This window comes from Polistes dominula, unplaced genomic scaffold (genome assembly GCF_049000335.1).
Source record: "Polistes dominula isolate Pdom_NZ unplaced genomic scaffold, Pdom_raw_medaka contig_37, whole genome shotgun sequence".
NCBI classification, from domain to species: Eukaryota; Metazoa; Arthropoda; class Insecta; order Hymenoptera; family Vespidae; genus Polistes; species Polistes dominula.
Window position 1 is genome coordinate 3171319 of NW_028301169.1, and position 16512 is coordinate 3187830.

Genomic DNA, 16512 nt, shown 5'->3' on the forward strand with positions numbered 1-16512 from the left:
GTGATAGAATAATCATATATGAGCCATTTATTTTCATAATGATCTAAATCCATTTTTGTATTTTTTCCGTGAAATGTTTTTTATGACAATCAACTTCCAATTGAAGATATTATTACTGTGTCAACAATAATCAAAAATATTAAAATAGACTTAGGTCACTTTCAAAATAAACGGCTCATATGTATATATGTATATATATGTATATATAGAGAGAGAAAAAAAAGTTTGTCTAATTTTGTAATAAAATGATGTAAATGCAATTAATCAATAATATAAATTCATATATTTTCAATGATCATTTTATATATCCTCACGATATATCTTTCTCTCTCTCTCTGTCTCTTTCTCTCTCTCTCTCTCTCTCTACATTATTATTATTGCATAATTAATGATATAAGTTAACCTGAAAAAATTTTAATTGAAATATAAAAATTAATACTAATTTTATCTTTCGAAGCGCATTAACAAATATTGTTGTTGTTATTTTTTTCTTTTTTTTTTTTCTTCACAAAGAAAATTCTCATGCTTCTTATAATAATAGTCACACGAAAGAAAGAATAAAAACAATTATCATGCAATTAAAAATTATTTAAAATAATTTTCTCCGGGCATATTTTGGAGAGATATTTGGTCACAAACAAAGTTTCTTATTACTTCATTTTCTTTTCTTTTTTTTTTTTAGTTTTTTTTTTTTTTTTAATCTTTTTTCTATTTTTGCATTTTTTTTTCTTTGGGAAATAAGGACAAACAAAGTGCCCAAAAAATTGCAGTTCATATTTAAAAATTGCAATATATGCTTTTCAATAAGGAACTGTCTGTAACGTAGTACAATTCATTATTTTTGTTCATGGATTAACACGTTGCCGTTTTTTTCTTTTTCGGTTTTTCTCTCTATCTCTCTCTCTCATCAAAAACATCCATGTTATACGCGCATTATTTTGCTAAAATATATAAAACGTTTTATTACATTTGGAAAGACAGACTATTTCGTAGTAATATAATGTGTCGAGTTTTTGATTTATCTTTCAGAATTTCGGAAGTTCACAATTTTAGGTTTTTATATATATATATATACATATATATATTGTTTGTCTGTTTCTATATGTATATATATATATGTATAAAATACGCGTTGAGAGAGGAAGTTTTTGTGTTGCACAGTATGTGTTAATCAAAACAGTTATCACTGACGGAACGTTTCACATAGTGTGAACCCGATTATTACACACTTTATGATATATTAAATAGAATTCTTACAATCACTTTAGTTTATCAGCTAATATAAATTTTATATGATACACAGAACTTATTAAATACCTTACATATGCTTAATGAGAAAAAGCTTAAATGGTGGTGGAACAGTAGTAATTGTGCAATTCAAAGACAAAGTGAATTAAGTGATGAACGAATCTTTTTTCCCGTTTCTTTCTTTCTTCTTTTTCTTTTTTTTTTTTTTTCTTTTACAAGGCTCTACTATTTTTTTTTTTTTTTTTGACCAAGATATATAATTATTATTTTTTTAATTTCTTATAAACTTCCGTAAATTATGAATGATATAAAATGTTGTTTTCTTTTTTTATCCGTTATCATTATCATTACGATTACTATTATTATTATTATTATTATTATTATTATTATTATTATTAATATTATTATTAATATTATTATTAATATTATTATTAATATTATTATTATTATTGTATAAATAAAACGATCTATGATCTACCGGGTTGAAAAATTAACGAAACGTCTTTGAAATACTTTTACACCAAACTAGATGAACACATATGTATGTATATATATATAAGGCATGTAAATAATCTATGAGTACTTTACACAAAAATGTGCATCTTAATAAAAAAATACGCCAATGTATGTAATAATGTTTCTTAGGTCTTGTTTCGAAATAATTTCTCACATTTCTTTTTCTTTTCTGTTCTAAGAATAATTCAATCGTGGACATAAAAATTGATACATTTGTTATGAACATTCCCTTGTTTTGTTTGTTTAATTTTTTTTTCTTTTTTACCTTTTTTTCCTTAATAATAAATACAGACATAAGCAAAATAAATTCTCGAAACCTCATGTTGTGTATTTTATACTGTTATATTAATCAAGATTATTTTGCATAAAAAATCAGAAATATTGTTTTATCCTTACAACTTCTTTTATGAAGTTATTAATAAATCTCACTAACTGTAAAAGCATTATAGCTATCTAAACAGTATTGCACTGTATTACTTGCATTTATGAATTTTAGAGTTTTTGTTTGATATCTGATTCTAATCTCCAACACACGTTTTTTTTATAAAATTTTTGTTTATGAAATTTAAGTGTTCACTTCATCTAAACATATGTTAATGTATACATATACTATATATATGTGTGTATGTGTGTTATGTATGTGTGTGTAAGTATATATATAGTATAATTATATTATTCATTATCGCAGTGTTAACACTGTAGTTTATAAACTATCAAAATTCATAGTAATTTATGATATACTACTCGTATTTTTATTTTATTTTATTTTTATTATTTTTTTTTTTCAATATAATGAAGCTCCTTGTTACGTTTTATTTTATTTTATAGTTTTTTTTTCTTTTTGCTATATAATAAACAATATGATCGTAAAGTAAAATATGTATTAAATTGTGATATTTATCGGTGTTGGAAATTTTCTTTGTAATATTAAATATCCCGAAGAAAATAAGTATAAATTTTAAAGATACATACATAAATATTGTGAAAAATGATATTATTATATTTTTTCTTTTTTTCTTTTTTTCTTATTTTTGTTTTTCCCTCCGTCCTACGTCCCAAACCTTATCTTTACGTTGCAATATCGATACACAAACGAGTACTCAAACATTTCCTCAATCACAACGCGTTTACATCTTAAAATCATATTATTATTAAAAATCTTATTAGTGGTGTAACGAATCATATCCATCCCACACACGCCTTTATATCATACAGTCTTTCTTCTATGAGAGATATATTATTGAAAAAATCAACTGTGAGTTTGTCTGCATTTTTTATCTATTCAAAAATGTGATTCTTACTTTATTTTTTTCTTTCTTTTAATCTCTTTTTCCTTCCTTTTTTTCTCTTTCTTGCTTGCTTACTTTTTTTTTCATTTTTTCTTTTTTTTTTTAGAGGTCTTTTTCTAATATTCACCATAATTGAAATATAATTATGGTCACGCTGCTTTATAGAGAGTCACGCTGGCAATGTGCTGATTAGCCATAACTTCAATAATTGCATCACGTATTCCATAAGAAAAGGTGCATCCAAATGGATTCGTGGTATTTGTTGATGATGCACGATTTAACACTACAGGACGTGCACTTGCCTTTAACTGTTCACTTATACTATCCCATTTTGTATAGGCAGTGATCTAGGGAAAATATTTATCTTTAATATTTATATAGAAATAATTTTGATAATAAAAATGAAAAATATTCGTGTATAAAAATATTACTGTAACTGGAGAAGGAGAAACGTCAATGAGTTTTTTCGATTCTGTAGATTTATTATCTGGAGGAAAAATTAAAGTAAATTCACAACGGTGGTACATATTAAAATTATAATGTCCTGGATAATTAGTATGTAAAACAAACTTCTTTACACACTGAGTTTTGGCATCAAATAGAACATCCTAAAAATAACAGCAATAATATATTAAATATATCATTATTTTATAAATATACATGTTTTTTCAATATCAACCAATACTCACCAATCCTAACGTAAAATAATTATAAAAATAATCAGACCTTCTAATCTTATCACGTTTATGTGCATGAGGACTGTGAATACGCATTTTATCCTCTGCTTTATAAAATACTCTTGATGGTGCACCAAGAGCACTTAATACATCTTCGCAAGTATCACCAAATAAAATCTATAATTGAAATAATTTTACATTAAACATTGAATATATCTCATACAATTATAAATAAATAGAAATAAGTACTTCTTTAGTGAGACCACTCCTTCTCGGTTCTAATAGCACCCTTGTAACAGAACTTCCTTCAGTGAAAAGGTGTAATCTGAGACCTCGTGTATGCATTTTATCGCGCATAACTTCAGCCTTTTCCAAATATAAATTATTATGATAACACACCTGTTAGATTTGATCCCTTATTAATATTCATAAATAATTCAAATACACACACTGTGCCTTTTTAAAAATTCTAATTAACAAAGAATTAATTACAAGTGGTAATGGCGGTGGTGGGGCTCTCATATTGTGTTCTTCACTATTAGAACCAGTAGCCATATTACCAACATAAATAGCTGTCTTTGCAACAAGAGGGGAAGTTCCATTTGGAAATTGTAATGAACCTAAGCCATGTGCATATCCTGGCTGGAATTTGGAATCAATTGGAAAATAAAATGATAATCCTCTGAAGTTTAACACAAAAACCTAAACGAATAAGAGAGAAAGATTATTTTAATAAATTTCATAAATTTAAAAGATATCCTGTAATTGGTGATACAAGCGAAGAGAATATAATTCTACATAAAAAGATGAAATAAAAAATGTGAAAACTAAAAAAGAAGTACAAGAATCATTTTTAAAATATGCAATAATAAAATAATGAAATCCATTGAACTGAAACTAAATCAAATATACGTTTAATACTTCATAAATTTTCAAACTTATTTTTAGTTTAGTTTTCCATATAGAATTACTAACTGTTTGATTGTACTATCAATTACAGGATACCTTGCATATATAAATGATTTTGTTTGTTTTTAACACTAGATATACCATCATTTTCAGTATACCTATTTCTACCAGAATAGTCAAAATGACTGGTGTATCAAAAAAATGCTTCTTGAAAAATAACAAAAAATGCTTAACAATAATAATTCTAATAGGTAAATGAATTTATAGATATTTTAAATAACAAAACGCTTAATTATTTACAGAAATCAAATGTTACATGAAGTCGAAATTTTGAATTAAAATGGCCCGATCAGTCAAAATGACTGGTTTGGTATATCTAGTGTTAATATGTGTATGTAATACAATTATTATACCTGTTTTTCGCTATCGTATACTCCAGGATGAGTAGCTCCAAATGAGTGTTCGATTTGTTCGATCGAAGGTAACACCTCCGGTGAATTGAATGGCAAACCGCAATATTTCAGTTTAACTAATCTCATATTATAAATTTCAATTATCTTAAGCCTCTGCACCACCGGATCAAATATGAGTCTAACGCCATCATGAGGTAAGTTTATTACTAAATCTACTTCTAATGGATTCTATACAAACATAAAGAAGAAAGAAAATTATTTATTAATACAAAAAAAGATAAATATCAATGAAAAATAAATAATCACTTACACTATCGCTATAAAGTACTTGTACTCCTCTAATAATGCCCACTTGAGATTGTATTATTGATACAGACTGGGAAAAATGCATACCTAAAAAGAAATGTTTATTAAAAAATAGCTAAACATTATAGAATTTCATTGAATTATTTTCTCCTGCTATAGTTATAAATTACAATATAATAATGACATGTTTATATATATATATTAGGTCCTATTTTTGAAACAAATGAAAAAAATAAAAAAAAACAAACAATAACAAGAAGAAGAAAAAAAGAAAGAAAAACTTTAATAAATATGCAATAAGTGAAGAGTTTTTAAACAATATAAGATTACATGATATAATTATTAATGGTTGTTGATTTTGCTGATAAATGCTAAAAAACAACTAAGCTTCAATTATATAATCAGTAACAAACATTGTCATTCGAATCTTATTTCTTTGTTTACACGCAATTGTCAAAGTGTTTACAAATAGAAGTATGAAGATAAAAGATTTATACCGTAAATATAAGATTGTTGATAACATTTTGCGAGAGCAAAATAATATTAAGATAATGGTATTAAATAATTCATATTATTATCATAAAATCATTGGTTCGACGTAAGAAATAACGCGTAATAAGTAAGTAAGTGTAGCGATACGTTAAAAGTGTTTCGTCACTTGCCTAAAATAAATTCCCACAGCTCACAACCAAGGGATCTTTCGGGCACTACCTCGAGTTCCAACATTCCTAATTTATTATATTTACTTCTTACTTAAGTCAACTACAATTTAACGTACAACGCGGCTCCAAATACCATGAGAACTGCGTTGTTTCTTTGTCTAGCGTATCGCACAATTACTAATCACCAGATAGCCATATTGCTTCCCAAACAATAAACTTCAACTCCCTGCTACAGCTGGCGAACTAGCAGCGAACAGCTGATATAGCCACGGGATAGAGAAAATTTCGATGAATGACTATCGACCGCGTTCTAGTATACCACATTTTTACAAACAGTTTCCCATTTGTTCTCATAGATGTCTCTGCATCGGCGTTTAACTCGATTTATCTCATCTAATACCGCCATTTTGTCGAGCGTAAATTTAAACATTCAATCATTAAATCTTATTTATTTCTACAAAAGAATTGTGTATATTTTCAAATTAAAGTTTTATTGATATTTTTCAAATTTCTTCGATATCAAAAATAACATATTTTTCTACGAGTGACGTATTTGATTTTATTTACGTACAAAACTTGGCAATAAATATTTCAATTTATATTTCGTAAATTTGATTTAAAAAAAGAATATATCTCTTTGATAATCATAAAATTTCGCAATGAACAATTGCTAATCAAAGAAGACAATAAATAAGTATGAAATTAAAACTTAGCTCTTGTTAGGAAATATATCAAGAGGTTAAAGATCATTCGATAAATATTTCCAAGCTGTTGATTAATACTTCGCAGGGGGTTCTCTGATCTTAAACATATTAAGCAACTTTCTAAACTTTTGCAATTCGAAAGCAATCTGGCAGAGTGTGTTTACAATTAATAAGATTGATAAATGCTAATATTTTCTACGATAAAAATTTCTTCAACAAAACATGCTGATATCGATAGAAACAGAAAAAAGAAGAGATTAAACAGAAATCAAAGTAGTTTTGTTAAATCCTATTCTAAACAAAATAAAATTATATGAAAAAATAAAAAAAAAGAACAAATTTCTAAGTAAATAATACTATAGAGTATATTTGTTTATTGAAAACTTTACATATTTTTATATTTTATATTTAAATAAAGAAAAAAATATATTTTCGTAAAAAAAAAAAAATAAATTGTATGTAAAAAATAAAAATAATAGTTTAATATTTGGAATAATTAATTATATTTAATATTATATTAGATTATATATAATATTTAATTAATTATATATTAATTAATTAAATATTATATTTAATATTTATAATAATTATAATATATATATAATTAATTTATTTATTTCAAAGCAATAATATAATATAAAAAATAAAAAAAGAAATATGTCTCACGCAATCGAGAAGCAAAATTACTTATTTTGAAAAATGACGGCAATTGCGAAATCATTTGTATATACTATATCGTATAACATATGTGAGCCTGCCGTTATGCAATAAATACCGATAAACGTATCTCAAAGCACACAGACGAGCCTCCAGATACGTCAGAATATCAACAACTTCATTAAACGTTTGTTTATACCATCCATATGATTTGTGAAATTGACTTGAGACTGGAATATTTTATGCAGATGATTAAATATACTTAAAATACTTATTCTAAAAAATCTGTTAATCAGCTTGGTAATATTCGTTAAAAACATTTTCAATCTTGTTTACTTCCTTATAAAGTTTAGATTTCTATTTTTAGATTATTCCACAAAAACATTAATTAATATTCAAATAATATTCAAAAGGAAAAATTAAAAAAAAATATATTAACATAAAAAAATTACGTAAACACTTTTTATTATCATAAATAATAATATAGTACAATTGATATAAACAAATATGTATATACATATATATATTTTATTATTATTATCATTTTCCTCTCAGACTTCAGTCTGGCTTTTTTATAGAGAAACTCGCGGACTTATTATTATTATTATTATTATTATTATTATTATTATTATTATTATATTAATTATATATATAATATATATAATATATATAATATATAAATTAATATTTATAAGAAGAATAAATTTAGCATACATTTATCGTAATATAAAAAAAAAATTAATTTAAAAATTATTAACTAATTATTTATGATTTAAATATATATATTACCCATAAGTTATCAACTAAACATTTCTGACGTCGAACCAGGCCGATCTGGTTTACCGTCACCGGATTTATCTGCACATATGTTCCAATGTAAACTCTTAACATTAATCGCTTATATTATTTATTGAACGTGACTTTTGTCTTGGAAGATTTTTAACATTTTTCGCGAGGAAATCATATTTTTATATTTATAAAAATATACACAGATATATGACATATTAAGAACAAAATAATAGCTAATGAAAAAAAAAAAAGAAAAAGATACCATCATTACGAAACCAAATGCTCAAGCTGTGGTTAATCAATCGATCTAAGGTTTCCACTGGTCCGAAGTGGAAAATATTGACTCTTGTTTGTCATATTATACAGTAGAACGTGTTTCAATCGTGAATTTAATAACAGTCACGTTATACTATATCCCCACGTTTTGATTATGTTGTTGTTATCGAGAAAATAAATTTGTTGACAAGTATTATATTATAAATAGACATCACAAATCTATTAAAATTTATATTTACTTGTATTATGAAAAAACAACAATTAAAAAAATTTTTCTTCGTATTATATCGATTGATAAGTCGATTAATTTGAAGAAGAAAAAAATATTTGTATGAACTTTGGAATCGAAATGATTTAAATTTTACTTGAAATTAATAATCTTTTATTTATATTTCGATAAAGAGACGAAAAATATTGCGTATACGTTATTTGATAATTTAAAAAAAAAAAAAACCCCCCAATAAAATAAAATATACTATAATCAAAATAATTGAACTTTGGAATGAATAATGAAATTGTTGTGACATATTTCTTATCTTAATGAATATTCTGTTATAATTAGATAAAATCCATTGAAATTCTTTGAAAACGGGTTAGTACCTTAACTGAATCCGCTCCTGGCTTATAGTCCGTAGTCCAGGAATTGTCTGTGTTTGATAATTAATAAGACCGACATTTCTCTTGTGATAATCAAACGACAATATCGTTCAAGTCTTTACTATGGAAAAAAAATAAGCAAAATTTAATCTGTGCAAAAGAAATAAGAAACTTTTATTACGAAGTTCAAAGATAAATAATAAATTTATTTCTTTCTCGTTAAGGATAGACGAGCCTTCGATAATAATCGATTAAATTAATCAACACGGAAAGAGAGAATATTGATATTTACATTACGGTAAACATTAATATATTTTAATGGTTTTTTTTTTTTTTTCATCGTTTCATCAATGATTCATCGTAAAACTTCAAAATTTATATATTAATATAATATATAATAATAATATAATATAATAATAATATTTAATAGAATAAATTTAATATTAATTTAATTTAATTATATTAATATTAAAAAAGAAAATAAATTTATAAAAATATTCAATAAAAAATATTGAATAATCGGAATAAATGCATTGTAGATTATATATGAGTAATGTTACAAATATTTTATAACAATATTGTTAATTATGATATAAAAATAAAATATAAATAAGAAAAATTATTCCATACAGCGATTCAATCACGTAAGATATTATTTTCCTCGCAAAATTGATCTATTTATCCTTCTCTCTCTTTTATCGGGTATTTAATTGAAGTCACTAACACATGATTGTTTCTACAAACGCCTACGCTGATGATAAGCAAAATATTCTCGCATTGATTTTCGAAGTTGTAGACATGTATCGATTTTTCTTCCAGTATATAAAAGAAAATTTGAATAAGTTGGAAACAATAGAAGAAATAAATTAGGAATGAATACGTGTCAAATCTGTTATCGGTATATTGTTTATTGCATGTGTGAATATTTATACGATTATGTGAATCACATTTTCAGTGAATAAAAATAAATTGTTAAGGTTAATTAAAAAACTAAAAAAAAAAAAAAAAAAAACAACCAAGAGATTTCTGAAAGATTTATAAACGTACGAATAAAGTATAATAAATTGTTTAAACATAAGTGAGATATCTTAACGAACAAAATAAAAAATTTTTGTTAACAAGATAATATCAAAAATGAAATAATAAGACAGGTGATCGTTAAACTCACAACGCTTATCATTCAACACGTTGTCTTATTGTAAATGAAGTTTCGTGGAAAGTAGAAATTTCATATTTGTCAGTTCGCGTTCTCTACTCATCGGAATACGAACGAAATCTCGAATCTTCCCGAAGTTCGCACAAACAACGTTTTCTTAATTTTTCTTTAAAATATAATTAAAAGAAAATAATTAATTAATGAATAATACATAATACATATAATAAATACGTGACACACGTACACACTCACAACTAATTTTTTCAAATATAATATAAATAATTTTAATATATAAGAAAGAAAGAAAAAAAATTAACATTTAATGTATCCCTTTGATTACATTCAATTAACACAAATCAAATTTAATCAAATACAAACAATCCTTTTTTAATGATCAAATAATTACGAGAAAATAGAAAATAAAAAAGGTAGGAAAAATAGAAAGAGAGAAACAAATTATTTATGCGTAAATAATTATAAGATTCTATTGGAATGACGCAAAATACGAACGAAAGATATCAACAACAAAAAAATATATATATATATATACTTATGCGTGTGTGTGTTTGTGTGGGTCGATCGGAAATCGTACGAACCGGCTTTTACTTTCATTAAAAGGTGAATAGCATCTAGTTACGAATCAGACGCAAGTTCAATAGTCTTATCGAGATCGAGCTACTGACATCCTACCCTGTCTTATCTTGTTTAGTTTTTTCTATTTCTACTGTGTGGGTCATCCTTTTACTTCTTCAAACGTCTGTATCTATTTATCTAAACAGTATCGTTTTTTTATCACTTTAAATTTAATTCTCTAATCAACTTTAATTAGAAACGAAACGGTACTATATTTTTAAAGTAATATATTTATCCTAAACTAGCAAATAATTGTTTGTCTATCTCTTTTTTTGTTAACAATCTACTCTATCTCTCCTCTCTCTTTTACTTTTGGTATATTTAAATATATAAATGTACATAACAAAAATTTCTGTGATGCAATAGTTTTTTGTTTTAAATGAATAAATACAAATTAAAGTATATTTTTATTTTGTAATACATTTATTATATATAATAGAATATTATATTATTAACAATATATTTATTTTGTTGTTTTATCTTTAGAACAATTCTACCAAACTATACTTTCTTTTCTGACAAGCAAATAAAGTATCTCAGTTAGTAAGGAGCAATAAATAGCGGTCAAAGACGTGGAACCGATCCAAAGGCGAGAAAGACAAAGTATAGTCTATGATATCATTTGTGAAAAACAAAATAGTTCAAACACTGTCATATTTGCTGATCAATCGATCTTTGTATCGATCTTTTACGCTAATACAAACGAACATTGATTTTCCATAGACACGTGCACGTGCATTTATATACCCATCCATCCACACGCATACACACACACACTAAAAGAATTAGATTTTCCCCTCCATCGAAACGTTCATAGATCACCGGAAATTCAGGAACTTTTTTTAAAGAGTTAACAATAAAAAAAAATATTTGTCCTTAGGTCAATTTAAATTTCCACTTCTTCCTCGTATTATTCATCTTTCGCTACATATAAAAGACGACAATTTAAATAATTTGCCAACATGCCTGCTGGACTCGAACAAGTATCTTTCTACTACGGTTTGGGGAGAATCACTAAAAGACACTTCAACGATTTACGCAATTTTTCGATCGTTTGTGGTAATACCAGTCCTGTTCGAAAATCAACTGATAATCATCTTCGAAACATACTTCAATGTTGTTCGCCTAATTATTCTGGATTTATTAAGGATTCCTCAAGAACGATAAAAAGAACTTATTTATCGATATCATCGCAAACTATTATTGAGAAGAAACGAATTATATTAGAACGAAACATGCCTTACGCAGTTGACATTTATCATACACAGTGAGTAATACATTATTATTTTTACTTAATCATATATTCTCTTGTTATATATTAAATCTTTTATTAAATCTTACAATTAGTTTTATTTTATTTGATGATTATAAGTGTGTTATTATCGTACAAAATTTTCTGAAACGATTTTATCTAAATGCACATTTATCTTCATCGTAAAATCTTTCAACAAGATGTACTTTAAATAAAATTTAGACAATTCATCTCATTTACATTATATTTATGGAAATAATATTATAACAATATTTCAAGAAAGATTTCAAGTACATTTCTTAACCCATTCGAGACCACTTGCACACCGTATGTGCAATCATACTTAACTATTATCAGTTATTTTGAATAAAGTATACGTCGAAATAAGACCTTTTTTTTGTATAAATAGTATATTTAAAGTATAAAAAAACAAAATTTAGCATTGTAAAATTGGCAATATATTAAAAAAAAAGATATGGCTTCTTGAACCGTATTCGAAAAAAGTTGTAATCTCAAATGGGGTAAACATGAATAAATCTTTGAAGTAAACAGATTATTTAAATCATTTGTTACTATACATGTAAATATATTATTATGCTTAATGCAAATAGTATTATTTTAAAAATTGTAGTATGAAAAACAGGTTTTGATAATTTTAATATTCATTTGCATACAAGAAATAAAGAGAAATATGAAAGATGAGGACGTACTTTATTTTAAATGTCAACAATTTTGTGTATCATTATTTGTTGGAAAAATACAATAAAAAAAGAACAATTAAGAACTTAAACTCTATTATTAATTAATTTGTTATTTAATAAATAATTCTCGATAAATCGTTAATTATCTCAATACAATTATTTTATTATTTTAATTGATATTATTTGGTTAAATAAAATGATATATTTTTATAGAGTTTCAAATTTGGTGACGCGTGTAGCAGAAGCTTTGAATAATGGATACGACAGCATTGGTAAAATTCCATTATTGAATGTACCAAATATAGCTCTTTCACCAAAAATTCGTTCTTACATCGAGGAATGTGCTAGTCTATGCTTACCCAAGGACATTTACATATGCAATGGAAGTGAAACGGAATATGCTGAATTATTAAAACTTCTGGAAAAAAATAAAACTATCCAACCTTTACCAAAATACGAAAACTGGTTAGTTATGCAAACTTTTTGTTTATTGATTTACGAAAAAGTGCAGTATATTTTAAATTTAAAAATAAAAAAATAAAAACAACAAAGAAATTATTTATCATTTCAGTTGGTTGGCCAGAACGAATCCAGCTGATGTAGCTCGCGTAGAACGTTGCACGTTTATTAGTACGGAAAATAAAAATGAAACAATACCAACACCTAAAGAAGGTATTGTTGGTGAACTTGGAAATTGGATGTCACCTGATAACATGGAAAAAGCTATTCTTGAACGATTTCCAGGTTGCATGAAAAGTTAGTTGAATTTATTTTAATATACATGTGATATATTCATGCAAATCAATCTACAGAAATTATTTGATGAAAATAATTCATTTTAATTGTTTAGATCGAACGATGTATGTGATACCATTTAGCATGGGACCAATAGGAGCCCCACTTTCCAAAATAGGTATAGAAATAACGGATTCTCCTTACGTTGTTTGCTCGATGAAGATCATGACGAGAATGGGTACAAAGATATTGGAAATACTTGGCAATAATGACTTCGTTAAATGTTTACATTCGGTTGGTACACCTAAAACGGATTCTAAAGTAACCGTGTATCCTTCTTGGCCATGTGATCCAGAAAGAACAATTATTCTTCACAAGCCTGCAAAAAACGAAATAGTATCGTATGGTAGTGGTTATGGGGGTAACTCTTTGCTTGGTAAAAAATGTCTCGCGTTAAGAATTGGATCAACGATTGCTAGAGATGAAGGATGGCTTGCAGAACACATGCTGGTAAATTAATAATAATTATATTCGATTGAATTATCTATTTTCTTGAAGTTTTTGAGAATTGGAATTTTTTATTTATTCAGATATTAGGAATCACCAATCCAAATGGTAAAAAACGTTACATAGCCGCTGCGTTTCCAAGTGCCTGCGGTAAGACCAACTTGGCAATGATGAAACCAACACTTCCGGGTTATAAAATTGAATGTGTGGGTGATGACATCGCTTGGATGAAATTTGACAAAGAAGGTAGGCTTCGTGCTATCAATCCAGAGTATGGATTCTTTGGGGTAGCTCCAGGAACAAGCATGGAAACCAATCCCAATGCTATGATGACGATCTTTAAGAATACTCTTTTTACAAATGTTGCTTCTACGAGTGACGGTGGTGTATTTTGGGAAGGAATGGAAAAAGATATTGATGGTAACGTTGAGGTAAGAACGAAAAAATGAAAATGTAAATAATAAGAAGATAAAGAAAAGTTAAATTGAAACGTTACTTACAGATTACCGATTGGAGATATAACAAATGGAACAGAGATTCAAAAACTCCGGCTGCTCATCCTAATTCAAGATTCTGTACACCTGCTCGACAATGTCCGATAATTGATCCAGCTTGGGAAGATCCAAATGGGGTACCAATCGATGCGATACTTTTCGGTAGTCGTAGACCAGAGGGTGTCCCATTAATATACGAATCTCGAAATTGGCAACATGGTGTTTTCATTGCAGCCTCGATGAGATCCGAAGCAACAGCTGCTGCAGAATATAAGGTAAATTTAAAATAAATCTTACATTTTTCAATTGTTTGATTTATTTATTTTTTTTTGTTTATTCTATACCAATATTTCAAATAAACATAACTTCGTGATTTCTTCATTAGGGTAAAATAATCATGCACGATCCATTCGCAATGAGACCATTTTTCGGTTACAATTTTGGACATTATGTCAATCACTGGTTGAACATGGCTAATGTGAAAAATGCCAAATTACCTATTATCTTTCACGTTAACTGGTTTAGAAAAAATATTCGAGGACAATATCTCTGGCCAGGATACGGTGATAATTCTCGTGTTTTGGATTGGATACTTCGTAGAATAGAGAATGAAAATATAGCCAGAGATTCTCCGATTGGTTTCATACCAAAAATTGACTCACTTAATCTGAAAAATTTAAAGGAAGACATCGATCTAGAGGAATTGTTTAGAATACCCAAATCCTTCTGGCAAAAAGAAGTGAAAGATTTGAGAAAGTACTTCGATGAACAAGTTGGTAATGATCTTCCGCAAGCTATTTTATCTGAGCTTGATAATCTTGAAAGAAATATTAATAATATTTAAGATCAATTTTATGATCTTGACTTGACTGAAATATTGAAAAATTCAATAACGAGATATTTTTTCTTCCTGATCGACGATAGAAAAATCTATAATTGTATAGATCTACTGAAAGATATTAAATATAGGTATATAATATTGTCTGACAATGAGATAAATTTATAAAAAAGAAATACATTTTTTCTATTTGATTAGTATTAAATAATATTATTACGAGATATATACTTTTCTGTAATTAATTGTTTATACTTGGTGAAATCAAAAATAGATGGGCAATATATGATAAGATAAGATTTATTTTATTTTTATTTTATATATGGTGTTTTCTTTTTGATAAAACTTTCGGTACATTTTGTATTGTATTACTGTGTAAAATGAAATTTAATATAGTATTAGTTATATAATCGTATATATATAATCTCAAAATAAATCTTATCATTTACTTTTAGAGTTTATCTTGCATATTAATATTTTTATCGTTTCAATAATTAACATTTTTTTCAAAATAAACTTACACATTCATAGTTCTATATTATATAATCATAAATGATCATATAAATGGTTATTAAATAATTATGTTTAGTTTTATTTATACGAAAAAAAAGGCACGGTTTTTATTGTAAACTTTATACAAGTCACATTGTAATCTATTTATTCGAAATTTATATGAAACTTACTTTTTGTCTTGTTCTTTTTTTAAGTCTGATTGTGATTTGAAAATTAAGTTAATCAGATAAGAATATTGCGCATGAAGTTACACGTTGAATGCGGATAAATGTTAAATGCACATTTTTAATAGTATATTTAAAACATTTGTCACATGTGATTTCATATTTTATAATTTATGTAATAATCAAATGAAATAATAAAAAAGAAATGAAATATATAATAATAATTGTATTGTATATGGGAACGGAATGAATTCTTTTGTTGTTTCTTTTTTGTATTTGTTTTTTTTTTTTTTTATAATAAAACACATTAATTCTATCTAATTAATTTTATTATATTTTATTATTCAATTAATTTGTTAATTGCTTCTTCAACGTATGTTTTTTTATTTTGCTTTACTTTTCGCACTACTTTTTTCACTATTTATTATTATTAATGAAAGACTTTCTACATATTTATATATTCGCAACATTCATATTTA

At 25.9% G+C, this 16512-nt stretch overlaps 2 protein-coding genes across 3 annotated transcripts; one reads left to right on the top strand and one right to left on the bottom strand.

The window, feature by feature from the left end:
• Positions 1-1429: 1429 nt before the first annotated feature.
• LOC107069916 (PHAF1 protein CG7083) lies at positions 1430-6281 on the bottom strand. Its single transcript, XM_015327634.2, has 8 exons — positions 6021-6281; positions 5363-5445; positions 5053-5280; positions 4223-4432; positions 3980-4129; positions 3743-3907; positions 3485-3661; positions 1430-3400 (listed from the first exon to the last, which is right to left on the bottom strand). The coding sequence occupies exons 1-8, from the start codon at positions 6082-6084 to the stop codon at positions 3203-3205; spliced, it is 1275 nt and encodes a 424-aa protein (XP_015183120.1). The 5' UTR covers positions 6085-6281; the 3' UTR covers positions 1430-3202.
• Positions 6282-9940: 3659 nt separating this feature from the next.
• LOC107069904 (phosphoenolpyruvate carboxykinase [GTP]) lies at positions 9941-16267 on the top strand. 2 transcript variants are annotated; one of them, XM_089179258.1, is made up of 8 exons: positions 9941-10086; positions 11713-12099; positions 12999-13250; positions 13357-13541; positions 13636-14030; positions 14111-14458; positions 14530-14796; positions 14907-16267. In XM_089179258.1, exons 2-8 carry the CDS (start codon positions 11795-11797, stop codon positions 15363-15365), a joined length of 2211 nt encoding a protein of 736 aa, XP_089035384.1. In that variant the 5' UTR covers positions 9941-10086; positions 11713-11794; the 3' UTR covers positions 15366-16267. The 2 variants fall into 2 exon arrangements, with proteins under 2 accessions (XP_089035384.1, XP_015183101.1); XM_015327615.2 differs by lacking the exon at positions 9941-10086 and adding an exon at positions 11334-11435.
• Positions 16268-16512: the final 245 nt, after the last annotated feature.